The sequence below is a fragment of the Rhinolophus ferrumequinum genome, chromosome 2 (genome assembly GCF_004115265.2).
Source record: "Rhinolophus ferrumequinum isolate MPI-CBG mRhiFer1 chromosome 2, mRhiFer1_v1.p, whole genome shotgun sequence".
Lineage (NCBI taxonomy): Eukaryota > Metazoa > Chordata > Mammalia > Chiroptera > Rhinolophidae > Rhinolophus > Rhinolophus ferrumequinum.
The window spans coordinates 60,390,881-60,412,411 of record NC_046285.1 but is presented as its reverse complement, the minus strand read 5'-3'; the positions used below and the strand labels follow the sequence as shown (position 1 = coordinate 60,412,411).

Sequence of the window (21,531 nt, the reverse complement as noted above, 5' to 3'; positions counted from 1 at the left end):
GTATCTCATTTTGGTTTTGATTTGTATTTCCCTAATAGCTAGTGAAGTCGAACATCTTTTTATATATCTGTTGGCCATTTGTATGTCATCTTGGGAAAAATGTCTAGGTCCTCTGCCCAGTTTTTAAAAGGATTGTTTGTTTCTTTGTTGAGTTTTATGAGTTCTTTATATTTTTGGATATTAGCCCCTTATCAGAGTTATCGTTTGCAAATATCTTCTCTGATTCGGTTGGTTGCCTTTTTGTTTTGTCGAAGATTTCTTTTGCTGTGCAGAAGTTTTTGCGTTTAATATAGTCCCATTCATTTATTTTTGCTTTTACTTCCCTTACCTTTGGGATCAAGTTCGTAAAATCCCCCCTGAGACCAAGGTCCATAGTTTAGTACCTGTGTATAGTTTAGTACCTGTGTTTTCTTCTATGTATTTTATTGTTTCCGGTCTTATATTTAAGTCTTTAATCCATTTAGAGTTAATTTTTGTGTATGGTGTCAAATAGCAGTCTAGTTTCATTCTTTTGCATGTGGCTTTCCAACTTTCCCAGCACTATTTATTGAAGAGCCTTCTTCTGTCCATTGTATATTTTTGGCTCCTTTGTCAGAAATTAGTTGCCCATATACATGTAGGTTTATTTCTGGGCTCTCAATTCTGTTCCATTGGTCTCTGTATCTGTTTTTCTGCCAATACCATACTTTTTGATTATTGTAGTTTTGTAGTATGATTTGAAGTCAGGGAGTGTGATACCTCTGGTTTTATTCTTTTTTTTTTCAGGCTTGCTTTGGCTATTTGGAGCCTCCCGTGGTTCCATACAAACTTGATGATTTTTTTTCTCTACTTCTTTGAAAAATGCCATTGGGATTTTGATGGGGATTGCATTAAATCTGTATATTGCTTCAGGTAATATGACCATTTAAATTATATTGATTCTTCCAATCCATGAATATGGAATATCTTTCCATTTCTTTGTGTCTTCTTCAGTTTCTTTCAACAATGTCTTGCAGTTTTCAGTGTGTAACTTCTTCACCTTTAATACCCCAAAATATAAAGAACTCATACAACTCAACAAGAACAATGAAAAACGATCCTTTTAAAAACTGGGCAGAGGACCTGAAGAAGACATACAAATGGACAACAGATATATGAAAAGATGCTCAACTTCGCCAACTATAAGGGAAGTGCAAATCCAAACCACAATGAGATGCCACATCACACTTGTTAGAATGGCTGTTATCAGTTAGACAATAAACATTAAATTTATTCCTAGGTATTTTATCCTTTTGTTGCAAGTGAAAGTGGAGTTGTTTTCTTCATTTTCTTGATATTTTATTGTTAGTATATAGGAACACAGTGGATTTTTGTACATTGATTTTGCATCCTGCAACTTTACTGTAATTATTTATTGTTTCTAATAGTTTTGTGTGTGTGTGTGTGTGTGTGTGTGTGTGTGTGTGTGTATGGAGTTTTTAAGGTTTTCTATATATAGAATCATATCATCTGCAAAAAATGACAGTTTTACTTCTTCATTCCTGATCTGGATGCCTTTTATTTCTTTCTCTTGCCTGATTGTTCTCGCTAGAATTTACAGTACTACATGTTGAATAACAGTAGTGAGAATGGGCATCCTTGTCTTATTCCTGATCTTAGAGGAAAAAGCTTTCAGCGTTTACCATTAGTATGATTTAGCTGAGGGTTTGTCATATGCAGCCTTTATGTTTAGGTATTTTCCTCTATACCCATTTTATTGAGTGTTTTGATCATAAATGGATGTTGTGTCTTGTCAAATGCTTTTTCTGCATCTATTGATATGATCATATGATTTTTATCCTTTATTTTGTTAATGTTGTGTATTACATTGATCTATTTGTGTATATTGAACCATTTTGCACCCCTGGAATGAACCCCACTTGATTGTGATGTATTATCTTTTTAATGTATAGTTGTATTAGATTTGCTAGTATTTTGTTTAGAATTTTGTTGTATATTCATCGGATATATTGATGTGCAATTTTCTTTTTTTGTGTTGTCCTTGCCAGCTTTTGGTATCATGGTAATGTTGACTTCAGAAAATGAGGTAGGAAGAATTGCCTCTTCAGTTTTTTTGGAAGAGTTTGAGGATAGATATTAAATTTTCTTTGAACGTTTGATAGAATTCACTAGTGAAGCCATTTGGTCCTTGGCTTTTATTTTTTGGGAGGTTTTTGATGACTGTTTCAATTTCCTTACTGTTGATCGGTCAATTTAGATTTTCCAGTTCTTCATGATTCAGTCTAGGAAGGTTATATATTTCTAAGAACTTGTCCATCTCTTCGAGATTATCGAATTTGGTGGCATATATCTTTCATGGTATTCTTGTATAGTCCTTTGTATTTCTTTGGTGTCCATTGTAATTTCTCCTCTTTTATTTCTGATTTTATTTGTCTTTTCTCCTTTTTTCTTAGTGAGTCTAGCCAGAGTTTTGTCAATTTTATTTATCTTTCCAAAGGACCAGCTCTTTGTTGCATTAATTTTTTTCTATTGTCTTTTTGTTCTCTCATCATTTAATTCTGCTCTAATTTTTATTATTTCCTTCCTTCTACTGACTTTAGACTTTGTTTTTCTTTTTCTACGGTAGTTGTTTAAGGTGAACTGTTAGATTGTTTATTTGAGATTTTTCTTGTTTTTGGAGGTAGGCCTGTGTTGCTTTAACTTTCCCTCTTATTAGCACTTTCACTGCATCCCCAAATTTTTGATACATTTTATTGTCATTCTCATTTGTCTCTATGTATCTTTTGATCTTTTATTTCTTCTTTGACCAGTTGTTTGTCAATAACATGTTGTTTAATCTCCAGATATTTGTGGTTTTTCCAGCTTTCCTTTTGCAGTTGATTTCCAGTTTCAAAGCATTGTGGTTAGAGAATATGCTTGGTGTGATTTCAGTCTTCTTAAATTTGTTGAGGATAGTTTTGTGTCCTCACCATATGACCTATCTTTGATAACGTTCTGTGTCAAGCACTGTTCTTTTCCCTCACTTTTCTTTTTAACATTTGTTGTTCTGTATGTACTTCCTAAGTTTTAAATGATCACTTTTCTCATTTTGACATTTACCAAGAGAAGAGAAAAAGAAACAGCAGTTGGGGCATTTTCATAGTGGCAGCTGTAAGCATTGTGGGCCATAGTTACCTAAATGTGTCTATTCTCAGAAAGAAACTCAGGGATCAAGTAAGCTGCTCATCCCACTATAGTAGCATTGCATCTAATACAAGGTCTATTTCTGAAGTGCATGAGTCAGGTGAAACTTGAGTACCCTTGAAAAGTACCTTGAAAATTGAGTACCCTCAAAGTATCCAGGGAAGGAGTCATGTTGGAGACTGATGCAGGTTCTCTCAGGAAGTCCAACACAGACAGGTTTTGCTCCATGTTGGAACAGCATGTTGTTTGTTATTTTGAGCACACGTGCTATTGATTGCTTGTATATGAGGCATACACAAACTGAGACTGACCAAAAGGGCAGCAGATATCCATGTCCTCTCCCAGGCTCACTCTGAAGCATATAGTTTTGTGCAGTGGTATACATAGCATCCCTGGGTCTGTGTGAATCATTTCTTTTTTTCTCTTTCCCTCTGCTGAAAATAATAGTTGAATTCCTGTAAATTAAATGGATAGAGGATACATTTTCATTGTTTTCATCATGGCCTGTAGGCTGAATTAATGTAAAAGAACGTGAAACATCTGAAATTTTGGAATTTGTGTCATATACATGAGCAAAATGTTATTTAAAAAAATCAGTGTTACAGATTAAAACAAATATCCCTAGATGTAAAGAATGAAACTTGCAAGATGGAAGGCTTTTTGGGGTAGAACGACTAGCCACATCTTATTTTGAATGACCAGAACTGCTATTTGCGGCTCTGGAAGCCGGTGATGAAGTGTTGCTTGGCTGCTTACCTAGGGAGGGAAGGATGACAGGCTGGCTGGCTGGATTGGTAGGTTATGAGCTACTGTGTAATTAATCATTGGAATACAATGATGAACAAGGCAGATCTGGTCTTTGTTCTCCTGGAACCTGCATTCCAGTACAGGGAAAGGAAGGGTGGTTTTTTCGAAGGGTGGTTTCGAAAAAATGATTGCAAAGTGATAAGTGTAATAAAAGAGTACAATGTTGTAGGTGCGTATTAACAGGGAACCTAGTCTAGTTGAGCAGGACATAAAAGGCTTTTTTGAGGAAGCAAAGTTTTAGCTGGTATGTGAAGGATGAATATGATCAGCAGTAGTTGATAAGCCTGATTTCAAAAAGGTAGAACTCAATCATAACTTGGTTTATTATGGTATAGATTCCTATATGCTGTGAGACAAATAATATCCTCTGAATATTAACAATTACAGGTAATAAAACTGATATATTTAATTTGCAGTACAGGTGTTATTCCTGGCTTCCAGTTTCTGTGTTAACTGACTGAATGTGTACAAAGCTATGCAAGTCAAAGAGCCTAGTGATATGGAGTATACAAAGAAGGATGGCCCCATTATCACTGAATAATAGGGGAGAAAAAGCATAGTCACATGGTAAGTTAACTAATGAATCAATATGAGGAAGGTGCCAAGGCACTGTTCTAAATGCATTCATTCTGGATTCAGAGGGTGCTTGGGGGAAGGAAGATGCCCAGAGGGAAGGAAGGAAGGAAGAAAGGAAGGAAGATAAATGGAGAGAAAAAGGAAAGGGAAGGTGAACTAGCGTGAGCAGACATGGAGGGCAAGTGGAAGCTATTCTGGAAGGACTGAACACAAATAATAAGTTTAGTTGTAAAGGAAGGTAAAGTCAGCTCATGTGATGTCTGGAATCATAGGCTTAGAATTTGGAATTTTATCCTGTGGCCATTGGGGAGCTGTTAAAAATTATTCCATTTACCCAAGAAAGATAATAGAAAACGAATAGAAATTAATCCTCTATTATATTTTTTTTCACAAAACAAACTCCAAGAAGACAAAACAAAACAAAGAAATGGAAGAAGAGAAATACTTGGATTGGGAAGGTCAGGAACAAATTTGGCATGTAAAATCGTTTCCATATCATGGTTTCGTGGTATCTTTCTGGGGCTATAATAAACTGAAAAAAAACACAAACAAAAAAAGCCCCGCTTGATTTGATTTCACTGTAATGTGAAAAGTGTCTCATGTGTCACTTTTAGGAGGTAAAGAATGTCAGTGAGTTAAATAGGATCTTGGAACTTGAGAATGTTTGCCAAAGTAAAAAACCTGGCGAAACAGTTCCACATTAACCTGGCCTAATTTAGGTCACATTCTAGAGTTATTATTCAGTTGGCCAATGTCATAATGGGGTCATTGCTGTTTATATGGTACATTTCTTTTTTAAAAATGGTCCTTGAATCTATTATTAATTGGTTGGGAATAACTGTATTCATTAAGAAGGAGAAAACCTTGGGAACTATCAAGATGTCAGATCATCTTAAGTCACAACTATTAAAATATTAGTTTATCAGCAGCACTCAGAAGAGGATAACATACTGGATAACCATGATTCTGTGACATACATTTCCTGTCAGATTAATGTGATTTCTTTCATTCTGGGAGAGACTAAGAACAATTGACGTAACCTTATTGTTTTGTCTGTAAGTACTGTCTGGCATGGCACCACCTTAAGAACTATAAAAACACTAGATCACCCAATGATTAGGTGAAAAACTAGTTGTAGAATTGTATGTCAAGAGGAAATTATAGTAGTTCATTGCCAGCCTTTGTATAGGGATAGCACTTACGTGATATCTGAAGGCAGTATCTGCATCAAGTGTGTAATATTAAGCACTCTATAGTAAGCATTTCATCATTGTTCTGCATGTGGGAATGAAGGGCTTGCTCAATAAATATTTGAACAATACCAAGTGACAAGGGAGGATTTAGTGTTTCAGAATGTTGGAGATGTGGACAGAAACAAATTAATTGAAGTTGGTATATTTGTTTCCTATTATTGCTGTAACAAATTACCGTATATTTCATGGCTTAAAACAACGCAGATTTATTGTTGTACAGTTCTGCAGTTCACAAGTCCACTGGTCTTACTACCATGTTTCCCCGAAAATAAGACCTAGCCGGACCATCAGCTCTAATGTGTCTTTTGGAGCGAAAATTAATATAAGAAGACATATTAGAGCTGATGGTCCGGCTAGGTCTTATTTACAGGGAAACATGGTAGGCTGAATTCAGGTGTTGGCCGAGCTGCGGTCCTTCTGGAGGCTCTAGGAGAGAATCCATTTACTTACCTTTTGCAGCTTCTAAACACTTAATTCCTTGGCTCCTGGCACCTTTCCTTCATCTGCAAAGCCTGCAATATAACATCTCTCTGCTTCTGTTGTCACATCCCTTCTTCTGACACTTTCTTCTGCATCCCTCTTCCACTGTTAAACACCCTTTAATTACATTGGGCCCACCAGATAATCCAGGATAATCTCCCCAACTCAAGATCCGAATTTAATCACGTCTGCTAAATCCCTTTTGACATGTAAGTTAACGTAATGACAGGTTCTGGGGATTAGGATGGGCATCGTTGGGCACTATTCTATCTACCACAGGTGGCTTTGTGCATAGCTCACTTTCTAAAAAATGTACAGAAACTGCCCTAGTGAACGCTTCTTCTTCTTCTTCTTTTTTTTTTTTAAATCCAAGCATGGTGACCTTTTGATGCAGCAGGTCTATTTGGTTTGAAAAAATTTGCTAACATAAAGAACGCAAAAACTGGTGGTAAGTGATAAAAGAAGAAGTTGATGTAAAAAAAAGACATAATTTTAGAATGAGTTAGTATATGACAATTATCATAATTAAAAGTTTTTATTAAGTGTGTGTGATGCTTTGCTGGGTGGGGGTTGTCCTAGTCTTAGGTAAAACCCCACGGTTTAGCTCATGAGGAAATTTCTAATATGGTATTAGAAGCATATCCTTTCAATAAGGTATCCTTCTGATATGCTTAGCAAGGGCTACATCTTTACAAAAGTACTGGGTCTTGTTTCAGGGTCTTTAGAAGAATTTGGAGATCTTGAGGACATTTTAAATGATGGTAGCTAATGTTTCTTGAAAACCTATTCGGTGTCCAGGCGTTATTCTAAATGCTTTACAGTCATTGTATCATTTATTCCTCACAGTAGCCCTGCAAAGTAGGTAGTTGCATTCCTAGGAGTCAGGACTCTCAATTGTAAGTGACCAAGAAAAGAAAAGAAAGAAATTGGGAGAGTGGGGAGAGTACGTTGGCTTATGTAGGCAAACTTCCAGAAGGCTATGACCAGAGCTAACTTTATAGAAGACCGGAACCTGGGGCTTGAATGACATCAGGACCCTCGTTCCTCTTCTTGTCTGCATGTGTTTGTGGGATGAGTTCATTCTTGCTAGAGAATCTGGACCTAGAATGTTTAGTCTGTCCATAGAGGTGGAGCTCCAGTGACGGAGGCAAAGTAGGTGTTTGGTTGACTTGTGACCTCCTTTTCTGCAGACCAGTGTGTGTGTGGGGAGGGAAGAGGGGGTTGGAGTGTGTGGGTGCTGACCATCCTTGTTATTCATTGTTTAGAGAACAATGGAAATAGCTCTTCCTCAGCAGTTCCATTTTAATGAATCCTGGTGAAGGACTCTGGCTATTTTATATGATTTATATTACTAAGGGATTTTTGATTTGCAGCCTCCACAAGAACCACGTGGTTTGAAGGAGCCCTGCCCAGAACAAGAGGTGCTGTTCTGTGTAAACAACACAAATGACCACAATAGTACATCTTAACAGATGTAGAAGTAGAGGGGCTCCCAAAGGGTAGACAGATGGAATGTGATAAAACCCAGATTCAAACCTGTTATAATTGACTTTTTTTTAAGTAAAATTTATTGGGGTGACATTGGTTAATAAAACTGGATAGGTTTCAAGTATATAGTTCTATAATGCATCATCTATATATTGCATTGTGTGTTTGCCACTTAAAGTCAAATTTCCTTCTGTCACTATCTTCTACCTACCCCGTCACCTTCTGGTAACCACTAAACTGTTGTCTGTGTGTATGAGTTTTTGCTTGTCTGTCTTGTTCATTTGTTGCTTTCAGTTTTGTATCCCACATATGAGTGAAATCATATCGTTCTCGACTTTTTCTCTCCGACTTATTTCTCTTAGCATGATAATCTCAAGATCCATCCATGTTGTTGCAAATGGCAGTATTTCATCTTTTCTTATGGCTGAGTAATATTCCATTGTGTATAAGTAGCACATCTTCTTTATCCCATCATCTATTAAAGGACACTGGTTGTTTCCAGGCCTTGGACACTGTAAATAATGCTGCAGTGAACATCGGGGTACATGTATTTTTATGGATAACTGTTTTCAGATTTTTTTTGGGTAGATATCCAGAAGAGGGACTGCTAGGTCATATGGTAATTCTGTTCTTAATTTTTTGAGCAACCTCCTTACTGTTTTCCATAGTGGCTGCACCAATTTACATTCCCACCAGCAGTGTATGAGGGTTCCTTTTTTTCCGCAACCACTCCAACAATTGTCATTACTTGTTTTGTTGATAATAGTCATTCTAACAGGTGTGAGATGGTATCACATTGTGGTTTTGATTTGAATTTCCCTACTAGCTAGTGAAGTTGAGCATCTTTTTATGTATCTGTTGGCCGTTTGTATGTCTTCTTGGGAGAAGTGTCTGTTAACTACTTTGCCACCATATTGCATCAATCACAGGAGCTCAGTGAGGTGAAGGTTGGAAATGGAGTAGGGCAGCATGGCAGGATGATGTTCTTTCTTCAGGGAATGCTTGATCACTTGAAACTTCTTTAGGGTGATACTGGTGTTCACAAATGCTGACCTCTAACTCCAGATGGGAGATATAAAAAGAGCCAGAAAAAATTGTTTTCCTTTCTGAGTTATTTTGGAAAAACAAATGTGAAGAGTGAAACATTTTGGATTATTGACCATTTAAATAAAAGTTTTCTTTTTTCTTTTTTCTCTGTGATCTTTTACACTATTTTAAAAAATGTATATATAAGAATAAACCTCAATAACTTGTCTTCAAGCATCACTGAATATGAATTAGATTGCACGTTTGCAAACATTCCTTGATTAATTGTAATCATTTTTGCTAAGCGATACAAATCAGAGTGAACTTAATTAAGAAGCAATTTTTCACGAGCCAATTCAGTCTTCTTTGGAGAAAGGCATATAAATGTTAACATTGCTGCATTTGGTTTATTGTAAACGAAGCAGTACATTCAGTAACTGAGATTGGAAAGATGCTTTCTAATGTTGCCAGATACAGAGTGCCCTCAGTTATGTCTTCTAGGAATGTATTTAATAATATGCGTTTCATAGAATGGAGCCTTACAATCTGTCTTCAGTAACAAGTGAAAGAAATTAGTCTGTATTTGGTATTATACCAGTTGTACTAGCTACAAAAAAATGGTTTCAACTCCTAAAAAAAATTAGACTTCATGAGTCTAGTGTCTTTAGATATTAATTTCTTTTAGTATAACAAAACTGAAACATCAATGGAAGTGAAATTATAATACTGAAAAAATGAGCCTAATTAGAGAAAATTTTGAGTTTTTAAAAATATGAAAATTTTTATTTTAAAAAACTTAATTCTCCACTCTTTAAAAAAATTAGTTCTTTCAGTGGCTCAGTGGTTGTCAGCATTGTTTCTGCCTTTACTTCACTGGGAGTAAGAGAAATTGTCAGGTGGAGAGAGTTGTTGGTGGGCCTGGTGATTATGCCCTGCCATTCCCCCCAACCCCTCCCCGGCTGTGGGCAGAATGTACTTTGAAAAAGTGTCCCACTGAGAGTTACTGCTAGTTGTTTGGTACTGCGGAAAACATCTCGTCTAGAAAACAAAATGACCTTTGTTTTTATTGTCATTATTATTATGGCATTGTTTTATTTTCATATTTTAGCTTCATTCTAAACAGGCAGAGCTAAGTAATGGACTTTTTAAAGTTTGGTAACTTGGAGCCTAATTATAACATAAACTGAAAACATTTAAGAGTAAATTTAATCATTAAATTTGTAATTATTTTTTTCTGAATATATTTTAATTTTCTAGAAATTTTGCGCACAATTGGTTTCTAGAAAATTTTGCAAATAAACTAAATCATCTTTTTGATATAGCACTGTATCATTTAGAGCTGTGAAATCTACAAAAAGTTTGCATACTTTTTTTTTTAAGTTATTTTAGTTTTCCCTGAAAATGTCCATGTTTCTCTGTGACTGGCTTTCTTTCTAGAAATCTCTAGTTGGCTGTGGAATTATTTTATCCTGGTGTCATCGTTGTGTACCTTACTAGATCTGAATCCTTAGTTTTGCTAGTGTCATATTAAGTCACTTGGTACCCATTCTGGGCCCCTCTGTCTACACTAGGCTCCCTGAGAGATCTGAGGTCCTGCATGGATGCCAACGACAAAATTGTTCTGCATGCTTATCTGCAGGAGAAGGGATCTACACTGAGGCTTGGGAATGAGGAAGGGGTTAATTGCAGCTTTGGGCACCAATTTACCATCATGCTCTTAGGTACATACATCTAGTTAGTACCTGGTCTAGTGGCTGAGTGTTTCCCAAGTCTGTCACTATCACCAGACTTAAGACTTCTGGTGGTGGGTCATTTCCTGTACTTCAGAGTTAGATGTTCCGCTTTTGTGCTCTCATAGAAACTCTCCCCGACATCACACACCGTACCCTAGTATTGATTCCTTTTGCCTATAATCAGGTAATTGAGTTTCCACATAAGTCTGACCAAGTAAGTCTTCAGAATGTCCAATTGAGGAAATCTAAACCACATATTGTTTTTTTTTCCGAAAAGAGATCATCATGTAGGTCATCATCTAAGGCCAAAAAGAAAAGAAAAGAAAACAAACAAACACTTGCTTGGATTGACTGACTACGGTTATTAAAAGTAAATATGGAAAATGAACCAGACCATGAAAATGTGGAACAGAGCTTCTGTGCCAAGACTACTGAAGAAGGACTGAATAAGTCTTTTAATCTAGAAGCTTCACTTTCAAAATTTTCTAACATAGATCTGGACAAGGAACTGGAATTCAAAAATGATCTGGTAAAAGTTCAACTTTTGTCACGTGATGTTTAAACAAAATATTGGTTAGAGTATACTTTATAACTCAAAAATTGGTCATTTTGCATGGATGAAATGCAAAAGGAGTCAATGTACAGTTTCAGATAATATCACTCTTCATTTGTATAGTTCATTTCAGTTTATGAAATACTTTAATGCGTGTTCTCATTTGAGCTTCACAACACTGAAAATCCATTTTATAAAGGGAGAAACTGAAGTGCAGATCGTAGAACTAGTGGTAGGTTTAGAATTCTTTTTTTTTTAATTCTTTTTTTTTTTTAATTGGGGAATATTGGGGAACAGTGTGTTTCTCCAGGGCCCATCAGCTCCAAGTCATTGTCCTTCAATCTAGTTGTGGAGGGCGCAGCTCAGCTCCAAGTCCAGTTGCCATTTTCTATCTTAGTTGCAGGGGGCACAGCCCACCATCCCATGTGGGAATCGCACCGGCAACCCTGTTGTTCAGAGCTTGCGCTCTAACCAACTGAGCCATCTGGCCACCCCAGATTTAGAATTCTTGTGCAGTGATTTGTTCTCCATTGATTTGTTATTAATAGGTTTTTGTGAATAACCTATTTGTGAATAAATATTCATGAGAATATTTAACGACATATTTAATGACCATGAGAACATTTAATGACAAGTTGTTTGACCTAATTATTCTCACCATAATTTATAAAATAACTAAGGAAGGCAATGTCAGACCTTTGTATATTGCTTATGACTTATGTCTCAACTTAGAAAATTAGGGCTTGTCATAAAACATGCTGTTTGTCATGTCCAAGGAAACAGATGCCAAAGTCCTTCATCAGAAGCTCTCTGGACAGGGGTGTCAGGATGGTTCAATCAGTGCATATTTGTCCTGATCATCACTGAATACGTGGATAGGAAAGGGAACAATTCTGTAGTCTTTTGACCTGACATATACTATCATGGAGTTTTATTGAGTTGGTTGTATGATCACTTTGGTAGTATGTTTGTCTCTTAATTGATAGTGGTTCTAATCAATTAAAACACCCTCACGATTATAAGAGGGAAAGCATCATTATATGAGCATTAATTTCTTTTCTCTATTTAGATTGACGACAAGGAGTTTGATATTCCTCAAGTTGATACTCCTCCGACACTGGAAAGCATACTAAATGAGGTAACTATGTATTAATGACCACTATCAGGTTGTAGTACTGATTTGAATACTTCCGGGGTACCGTAATTATAGTGTACGTATCAAGATCTGCACTGTCCAATATGGGAGCCACCAGCCACATGTGGCAATTTAAGTTAATTACAATTAAATGAAAATTAAAAATTCGCTTCCTCAGTTGTAGAAGGCACATGTTAGGTGCCCAGGCCTCCACCTGGGGCTAGTGGCTACTATAGTGAACAGTGTAGACACAGAATATTTGTATTGTTGCAGGAAGTTCTGTTGGACAGTGCTGATCTAGACGGTGAGCTGCTCAAGGGCAGAAGCCATGTCACATTCATCTCTGCCCAGTATAATGTCTCATACTTGGTAGATTTTAAAAAATGTTCTATGAAGTGAGTTGAAATACCAAGTTCTTGTCACTTTTGAGATTCATATTGTTTTGATAACGTCAGTGATAGTCAAATAGCTCATCCTCTGATACTAAAGAGCATCTACAACCTTGTAATGTGCCTCATCACCCTGCTGTGTAAAGAAAGCGAAACCTCCATAGTTTATCTTATGAGTGCCATCTCTAGTAAAGAGTTTTTCAGAGTTTCCCAATGATATCGTTCTTTTCTGTAGTACCGATCACACAGGCTTGATGAAGGACTTGGTGGAGGCACACATGGGTGAAGTGTGCTGGTTTTATGTACCCTGCATCTGCTGACAGTTCTTCTGACAGTTCTTCAACTCAATTTTCTTGATCTTTTAAAAACTTGTTTAAGACTCCCCTTGGAGGTTTTAGCTTCTGATTTGAGAAATATTTTTTAATGTGTAAATCTATTTCAGATCCAGAGTTGTTTTCTAAAAGATAATGATGCAAAGGTACCGCAGTAGAAAGGCCCACTGATCCCATAGCTCTGCGTGAGTTGGGCCTCAGTCTTAATTACTGCTCTACCCATGTGTGCTACTGTTAGGGTCAGAGCCAACACTTTATAGGATGAAGACTATTTTCTCTGTGAATTGTATCTTTCATTTTTCTCGTATGACTTTTATTTCTGTGTGTGTGTGTATACATATATATATATATATATTTTAAGGAGGGCGCAGCTCACACTGGCCCATGGGGGGAATCAGACCGGCAACCTTGGTGTTATTGGTACCATGCTCTATCCAACTGAGCTAACCGGCCACCCCTATTTCTATTTTTTATATCAGTTAATGTTGCTGTGACTTTGAATATATTTTAACTTCAAAAGTATTATACATGTTCTGTGTTAACACTTAATACATTTTTAATTTTGACAAAGAAGGCTTTGGTCAATGAGAGAATATCCTGTTACAGTGATATTTATTTATCGCTTTCTAACATGGAGGAAATCTTTCTTTTAGAGATGAAGAGATTGATTTTGTTATCATGGTCTTAATCACATCTCATTTCAATTACCTTACTAAGTGGGAAATAAAAATAACCTTACAGGACTGTGTACAAAGCCCTATTTTACATATTTATATAATAAGGGCAAAGAAAATAATGCTCATATGAGTGAGACTGTAGTTCATAATGAAGGGAAACCATCTTTGCACGATTTACTTACCTACTAGTAGAGTAAGTACAATCATTAATAGTTTACTGAGAAGGTAATGCTCTTCTTAGTAGTAATTTGCGTGCCTTGTGTACTTGGGTCGTAGTGATAGATACTGGGATTATAAAGTACTGTATGACTGGCTCTGACTTTGAGAGAGAAATGGGGCTGGAAATTAGCAGCCTTCACACTTCAAAGGAGCTAAACAAGTGGATAAGTGAAAGTAAAAATAATTGAAGTTGTAGAACATTATGAAGACTATAAGGGAGAAAAGGTATTAAAGAAAATGATTTTTAAAAAGAAAAAATGAAAAGGGCAGAAGTAGAAAATGTAAATATGAGGTGTGATAGAAAAATACAGTGAATGTCTAAAAAAAAAGATGACACTAAAAGACACATTGCCATGTATCCCCCTCAAAATACTCCCCCTCGCTTCGAACACACTTATCCCATTGTTCTTGCCACTTTCTGAAGCAGTTCTGGAAGTCCTCTTTCATGAGTGTCTTTAATTACGCTGTTGTGCCTGCCTTGATGTCCTGAATCAATTCAAATGTTTACCTTTCCTGGTCATTTTGATTTTGAGAAAGAGACAGAAGTTGCATGGTGACAGACCCGGTGAATAAGGTGGATGAGGACACACCGTAATGTTTTCATTTGACAGAAATTTCAATACCAGAAGCAATGTGTGACTCGGAATCTTTCCATTGTCATCAACAAATAATGTTGAATGCTGCTGCTGAGTGCCATCTGATGGTAAGGCAGGGATCTTCAATATAGGAAGCGGTGCATCGAATCTTAGTAATGTGTGATAAGTTTCAACTTGTTCGGTGTAGTCAGTCGGGTGTGAGCTATGGTTGAGAGAAGGTGTGTTTTAAAGTGTGCTGTAAATCATCTTCCATCATGACAACGCTCCCTGTCACACATCGCTTCTGGTATATGGCAATTTCTGTCAAATAAAAACATTACAGTGTGTCCTCATCCACCTTATTCACCGGATCTGGCACCGTGTGACTTCTGGCTCTTCCCCAAAATGATTCAGGACATCGAGGCAGCCATGACAGTGCAACTAAAGACATTCACAAAAGAGGACTTCCAGAACTGCTTCAGAAAGTGGCAAGAAAGATGGGGTAAGTGTGTTCGAAGTGAGGGGGAGTATTTTGAAGGGGATTAATGGCCATGTGTCTTTTACTGTAATAAAATTTTTTTTATTTAAACCTTCACCGTATTGTTTGATCACACCTTGTAAGTACTTGCTTTAGGATATATGGGTGGAAATATTTTATAGTGTTCATTAATATCATCCTGAAGAGATGCTGGGAAGAAATGGACATCCAAGATATTTTAAAGAATGGAGAGGTAGAGATTACTGGGACATCCGAAATCTCAGAATTTAGGGCACGAAATAATGTTGCTAGGCCTTGTCATCCTTTGAAACTGTGTTATCTTTGAGGTTTTTAATTTTGAAATTCGGTTTGCTAACCATAACAACCCCCCATTCCTTTACTTCCATTAAACTTCTTCTTTGACTACCAAGTCTCTTGATCCTTCCTAGTCTCCCAGTCTCTGAGAGTAGTCCTGTTTCACTTCAGTCCTGATGTATTGTGCAGTCAGAAATTTCTTCTGAACTTTCTGTTGAAGTATAACATATGTATATAAAAAGTGCACCAATCATAAGTATACAGCTTGGTGAATTTTTACAAACTGAATGCCTTGTGTAACCAGAATCCAGGTGAAGAAATAAGACATTCCTGGTACCTGAGAAGCTCATGTTGTGCCCCTTCCGTACCCAACTCTGGGATAATAACTGTCCTAACTTATATGAGCACTGATTAGCTTGCCTGCTTTGAACGTCGTATAAATGGAATTATACAGTATGTGCTTTTGGGTGTCTGACTTATTTCCCTCAATATTGTATCTTTAGATTCATTCAGATTTTGCATGTACTTGTTCATCCATTCCCACTGTTTTATGAAATTATGTATATACCATTATTTATTCATTCTACTGTTAATGGGCATTTGTGTAATTTCCCTTTTCTGGCTACTATGAAAAGTGGTGCTATGAATATTCTTATTCATGTGTATATGAGCTATACATGCATATACATACGCACACACATTTCTATGGGATGTAAACCTAGGAGTAGAATTTCTGGGTCATTAGGTATGAGTATGTTGAGCTTTGGTGGATATTGCCACAAGTTTTTCAAAGTGGTTGTAATAATATATACTTCCAGCAGCAATATATGGGAGTTCTGGTTACCATGTATTCACCAACTTTTGAATTTTTCTCCCTTTTTTACTTATTCTTTCTTATAAGGGTGTAGTGGTATTACATCATAATTTTAATCTCAGTTTCCCTGAAGACTGATGAAATTGGGTATCTTGATATATATTTTGGCCATTTGGATATCTCTTTTGTGAATTTCCTTTTTATGTCTTTGGCCACTTTTCTGTTGAATTGTGTGTCTTTTTTAGAACTTATTATAGGAGCTGTTTATATAGAGGGTGCCAGAAAAATGTATACACATTTTAAGAAAGGAAAAAACTGTATTAAAATTGTAATACTCAATATATACCATCATGTTGGACTCAATATATACCGTCGCGTTTGAATACAAGTCACATTTGACTTCTGCAATTACAAGAGGTGCTCAAAGCGGTTACCATCAGTGTAATTTTAATACAGTTTTTTCCTTTCTTAAAGTGTGTATACATTTTTTTGGCACTGTCTGTATGGAATGGATATACGCCCTTTATTAAATATATGTATTGCAAATATCTTCTTCCGTTCTCTGGGTTACTTTTTCATTCTGTTAATGATTTCTTTTGATGATCAGGAGTTCTTAATGTAGTTCAGCTTATTAGGTGTTTTTCCATTATGGTTAGTTTTTCTGTGTGTCCTATTTTAAGAAAATTTTGCAACTTCCAACGTCCTGATGATTCTATCTTATTTATTTATTTATTTATTTATTTATTTATTTATTTATTTATTTATTTATTTATAAATCTTTATTGTTCTACCTTTCACAGTTAGATTTGCAATTTATCTGGGATTTTTTGGTGTGTGATGGTGTGAAGTATGAGCCAGTACCATTTCCTGAAAAGAGTATTCTTTTCTGTGAAGTCACTTTTGTTTTAAGTCAGGTGATTATATATGTAGGCCCGATTCCATTGGTCTTTCTATACTTGCTCCACTATCACATCCTAATGTTTGAACCTTTATAATAGGTCTTGATAGCTAGTGGTTTCAATATTCCAGCTTTATTGTTGTTCTTCAAGATTGCCTTCCTAATTCTTGGTCTGCATTTCCATGTACGTTATAGAATCACGTTATTAGTTCACACACACACACACCAGCTGAAATTTCATAGTAAATTGTACACTTCAGTTTGGGAGAATTGATAGCTCTACTGTGTAGCTACTAATTTTAAATTCAGCCTTACTGATACCCTCAATTCTGTTCTTTCCTTCACTTTTCCATTGATTTATCCTGTAAGTTCTCAATCCTGGCTTAATTTAGCTGATCTGTTTTCTTTGATCATGTCCCTAGGCGGCTTAAGAAAATCAAATGAGATTCTGATTGACTCTCTTGTTTAAGACCTTTGTGCTATAGTTCTTATTTCTAAATTATTTCCTTTCCCTTTTCCTATAGTAGTTCCAATCTTGAACAGCTCTCAAGGAATATATTAATATCTCCTTGGTAATCCTAATACTGTTCTTAGCAGATTTGTGTGTGGAGATACATGAAATGCAGTTGGAAATATGGGCCTAAACATCAAGAGAAATGCCAATACTGAAGATACAGATTTTGGAGTCATTAGCATGACATGAGACTTGAAGCTATAGGTATGGATTAGCTTGTTCATACAGGAAGTGTGTGGAGTAGGAAGAGAAGAGAGCTAAGAATCTAATCTGGGGAACAACATTTAAAGGTTGAGCTGAGGAGAAAATAGAGAACATTGCCTGATAGAAGAGGCCACATAAGCTGGAGGAGTACCAGAAAAAGAGATGCTCTGGAAACCCTGGGAAGAGGAAGTTTCGAGAAGTGGGGAGTGGTCAGTGGTGTTAACTGCACAGAGGTCAAGAGCATGCTGACTGAAAGTGGATTTGGCTAGGAGTTTCAGCAAAGGTAGTAGTTCGTAGCTAATAATGGGTGGAGAAAGTGGAGATAATGAGTATGGACTGTTTTCTTAAGAACATTGATGGAAATGCTAAGGCAGAAGGCAATCCAGCTGAAGGAGAAGGTATGATCAGAACATTTTTCTTTAATGTCTGTCACTCAGAATCCACTTGTTCAAAGATAAACTCCTTATTCTGCTTTATCTGCTATTCTTCTACTTTCTTATCTCAATTAGTAGTATCCTTTTGTCTAGTTGCTCAAGCTGGAAACCTTGGATTCTTTTTTTTTTTTTTTAAAGATTTTTATTGGGGAAGGGGAACAGGACTTTATTGGGGAACAGTGTGTGCTTCCAGGACTTTTTCCAAGTCAAGTTGTTGTCCTTTCAATCTTAGTTGTGGAGGGCGCAGCTCAGCTCCAGGTCCAGTTGCCCGTTGTTAGTTGCAGAGGGCACAGCCCACTATCCCTTGCGGGAGTTGAACCGGCAACCTTGTGGTTGAGAGCCCACTGGCCCATGTGGGAATCGAACCGGCAGCCTTCGGAATTAGGAGCATGGAGCTCCAACAGCCTGAGCCACTCGGTCGGCCTCAACCTTGGAATCTTTGACTTCTTCTTTAACCCCTTACCCCCTCCAGTCAATGGTAACCAGGGACTTAGGATTTTTATCTCAGTAATGTCTCTCTCATTATACCTTCCCTTGACCTCTTCTGTTGCATTCCTAGGCTGGATTTTCCTCTCTTTCCTTGACATTACAATAGCCTTCTTACTGGTTCTTAATAGTCTCCCTGCCTCCGTTTCCCCCTCTGTCCTCATCCATCCTCACACTGCCTCATTTATGTTTCTAAAACATTGTTCCCATCATGTGTGTCCACTTAAAAAAATCTCAGTTGCCCTCCCACTGCTTAGTATATACAGTGCACTAATTCATTAAATAAATGGGTACTGATTATATGTCAGGCATTGTACTAGGCCCTAGGGATACAGTTATGGGCAAGATAGACATGGGCCCTTCTGTCATCTAGCTTAATGGAATATAAGGTTTTTTATAATTCAGGTCCTAGCTTTTCTTTCTGGGATCACCTCCAACTCCTACTCACATACTCCAGTCATTTTGGACTACTTCTTTTTCCCTGGGCAAAAATCGATATTATGAAATCACTGTGTTTCCACTTGCTATTTCCAACCCAGAATGCTTTTCTTGTGTCTGCTTGTCATGTTTTCATCGTATACTATTTATAGTCAGGTGGTATTTGTTTTCTTCTAGTTAGCCTTGGCTCTTAGTTAACTGGTAAAGCATCTGTACAGATTTGAATTTTAAGAAGTATTCTGCAGCTAACAATAATCTGCATAACTGCTCTTGCTTCTTCCTCCTACAAGAAAGAAATTTTTAGAGTGAACTCTTTTTTTAATTTTTTTATTTTTTTTATTTTTAAGTTTTTTTTTTTAAATTAGTTTCAGGTGCACAAGACAAAGTAATACTTAGACGTTTATCATTTATATCCCTCACACTGTGTGAACCCCCCTCACCCCATCCACTATCCCTCTGACATCGCACAGAGCCATTACATTTCCACTGTCTCTATTCCTAATGCTGTACTCCGCTTCTTGTAAGTATATACATACATATATATACATATATATATATAAAATTATAGTTGGCATTCATTATTGTTCAGCTTCAGGTGTACAGTGCGGTGATCAGGGATCTACATCCCGGAAGTGGTCTCCTAATGAGACAAGTGTCCATCGGATACCCTACAAAATCTTTACAACATTATTGATTACGTTCCCCAAATTAATTTTCAAAATCCTGTGGCCATCTTGTGGTTACTGACTGTTTTCTAATCCCCTCACCTTCCCCCTTATCCCCATCCCCCCGCCCAAAAACTGAGCAGAGTAAACTCTTTGTAGAAGGAGATAATCTATCTAGAGTTGAAATTTAATTCTGTACTATGCCTCTCTGGTCAATAACAGTGCATGGAAAAGAGATGAAAGCAGAAATAAGCATGTGAATGTTTTGGAGAAACCCATTAATGCTCTGACTGATCTCATAGAGATTTGGAATTTGGAATTTATTGATCTATATTCTTCCAACTTAGACTGATGATGAAGAAGAGTCCTTTGTTCTTGAGGATCCTACATTGTTAAACATTGATACTATTGATTCTCACTCCTATGATACTTCATCTGTGGCAAGTTCAGACAGTGGTGACAGGACCAACTTGAAAAGGTAAGTATATAGTCATTTAAATCACACTTGCATATGGTTGAAATATTTGATCATTTAAGATGTAAATATCTCTTTGTAGTACAGTGTGGTCTGCTGAAGCCCTGCGCAGGAAGTAGAAGGCCTACTTGGGTGGAAATAATACGCTTATTAGACCCTAAAAATTTTGACATTGTTGAGGGGAGAGGATAAAAAGGTGGATGCCATGACCAGTGTCTTGTGTACCCTCAGTAGGAAGCCATAATAACAGCCAGGGACTCCCAGAAGCAGTAGAGCCCTTGGAGGGAGCACAGATTAAACCTGGCACAGTGGTTTACTTCACTGCTCTTCTGTTCCCTGCCCTCCTCACCCCTCCTTCCCACTCTAAGGTCAGCTCCAGCGTTCCTTCATCTTCTTGGAATGCATTCAGAGGAGAGTAACAAAGATGATTAAAGATTTGGGAAAAGGACTTCTAACCCTAAATAAGTTCATTTTGGCTGCTTTTCACCTTCCAAATTCTTGGAGAGCACATGAAAAGGAAGGAGAATTGGAGGAAGCATAATGTAAATACTTCATTGAATTCATGTGTAACTTTAAAGTTGATAAAGTTGTCTTTGTATTTTTCCTTTTTTCTTTTTTTCCTTTTTTCTTAAATTTTGCCGCTATCAGTGCTGTCTTCTTTAGGTTGTCAGCTCTTATGGGATACGGGCCATTGCTGGATGTATTAACCTGTTCATTACTATTTCCTAGTATTTAAATAGATAACTTAAATTTTTTAAATAGATAACTTAAATTTTTTTCCAGCTTTTTTGAGATATAATTGACATACAACATTGTATAGATTTAAGGTATACAATGTGATTCTTTGGTATGCATATATATTGTGAAATGATTACCATGATAGGGTTAGTTAACACCTCCTTCGCCTCACATAATTGCCATTTCTTTTTGTGATGAGAACATTTAATAAGATCCACTCTCTAAGCAACTTTCAAGTATATAATACAGCATTGTTAGCCATAGTTATGCTGTACATTAGATCCCCAGAACTTATTCATCTTATAACTGGAAGTTTATACCCTTTGATCAATATCTATTCATTTCCCCCACTCCCCAGACCCTGGCAACTACTATTCTATTCTCTGTTTCTATGACGTTGGCATTTTTAGATTCCACATTTGAGATTGTACAGTATTTATCTTTCTCTGTCTACTTATTTCACGCAGCTTAAAGCCCTCAGGGTCCATCTATGTTGTTGCAAATGGCAGGATTTCCTACTTTCTCATGGTTGAATAATAGTCCTTTGTGTGTGTGTGTGTGTGTGTGTGTGTGTGTGTGTATACCACATCTTCTTTATCCATTCATCTGTAGATGGACAGTTAGGTTGTTTCTATGTCTTGGTGATTGTGAATAATGCTGCAATGAA

The 21,531-nt window shown here is 36.8% G+C and overlaps 1 protein-coding gene across 5 annotated transcripts in view; it reads left to right on the top strand.

The window, feature by feature from the left end:
• Window positions 1-21,531, top strand: part of VPS8 (VPS8 subunit of CORVET complex) — a 253,883-nt gene that overhangs the window by 16,536 nt on the left and 215,816 nt on the right. For 3 of the 5 annotated variants that reach the window (XM_033091442.1, XM_033091449.1, XM_033091415.1), the window contains exons 2-4: window positions 10,803-11,054; window positions 12,148-12,216; window positions 19,999-20,129. In XM_033091442.1, coding sequence (XP_032947333.1) covers window positions 10,902-11,054; window positions 12,148-12,216; window positions 19,999-20,129 — 353 coding nt within the window. In that variant the 5' untranslated portion in view covers window positions 10,803-10,901. Of the gene's footprint in view, window positions 1-765; window positions 892-4,385; window positions 4,537-10,802; window positions 11,055-12,147; window positions 12,217-19,998; window positions 20,130-21,531 lie in introns of those variants that run through there. The other 2 variants (XM_033091423.1, XM_033091433.1) reach the window with 2 other exon arrangements.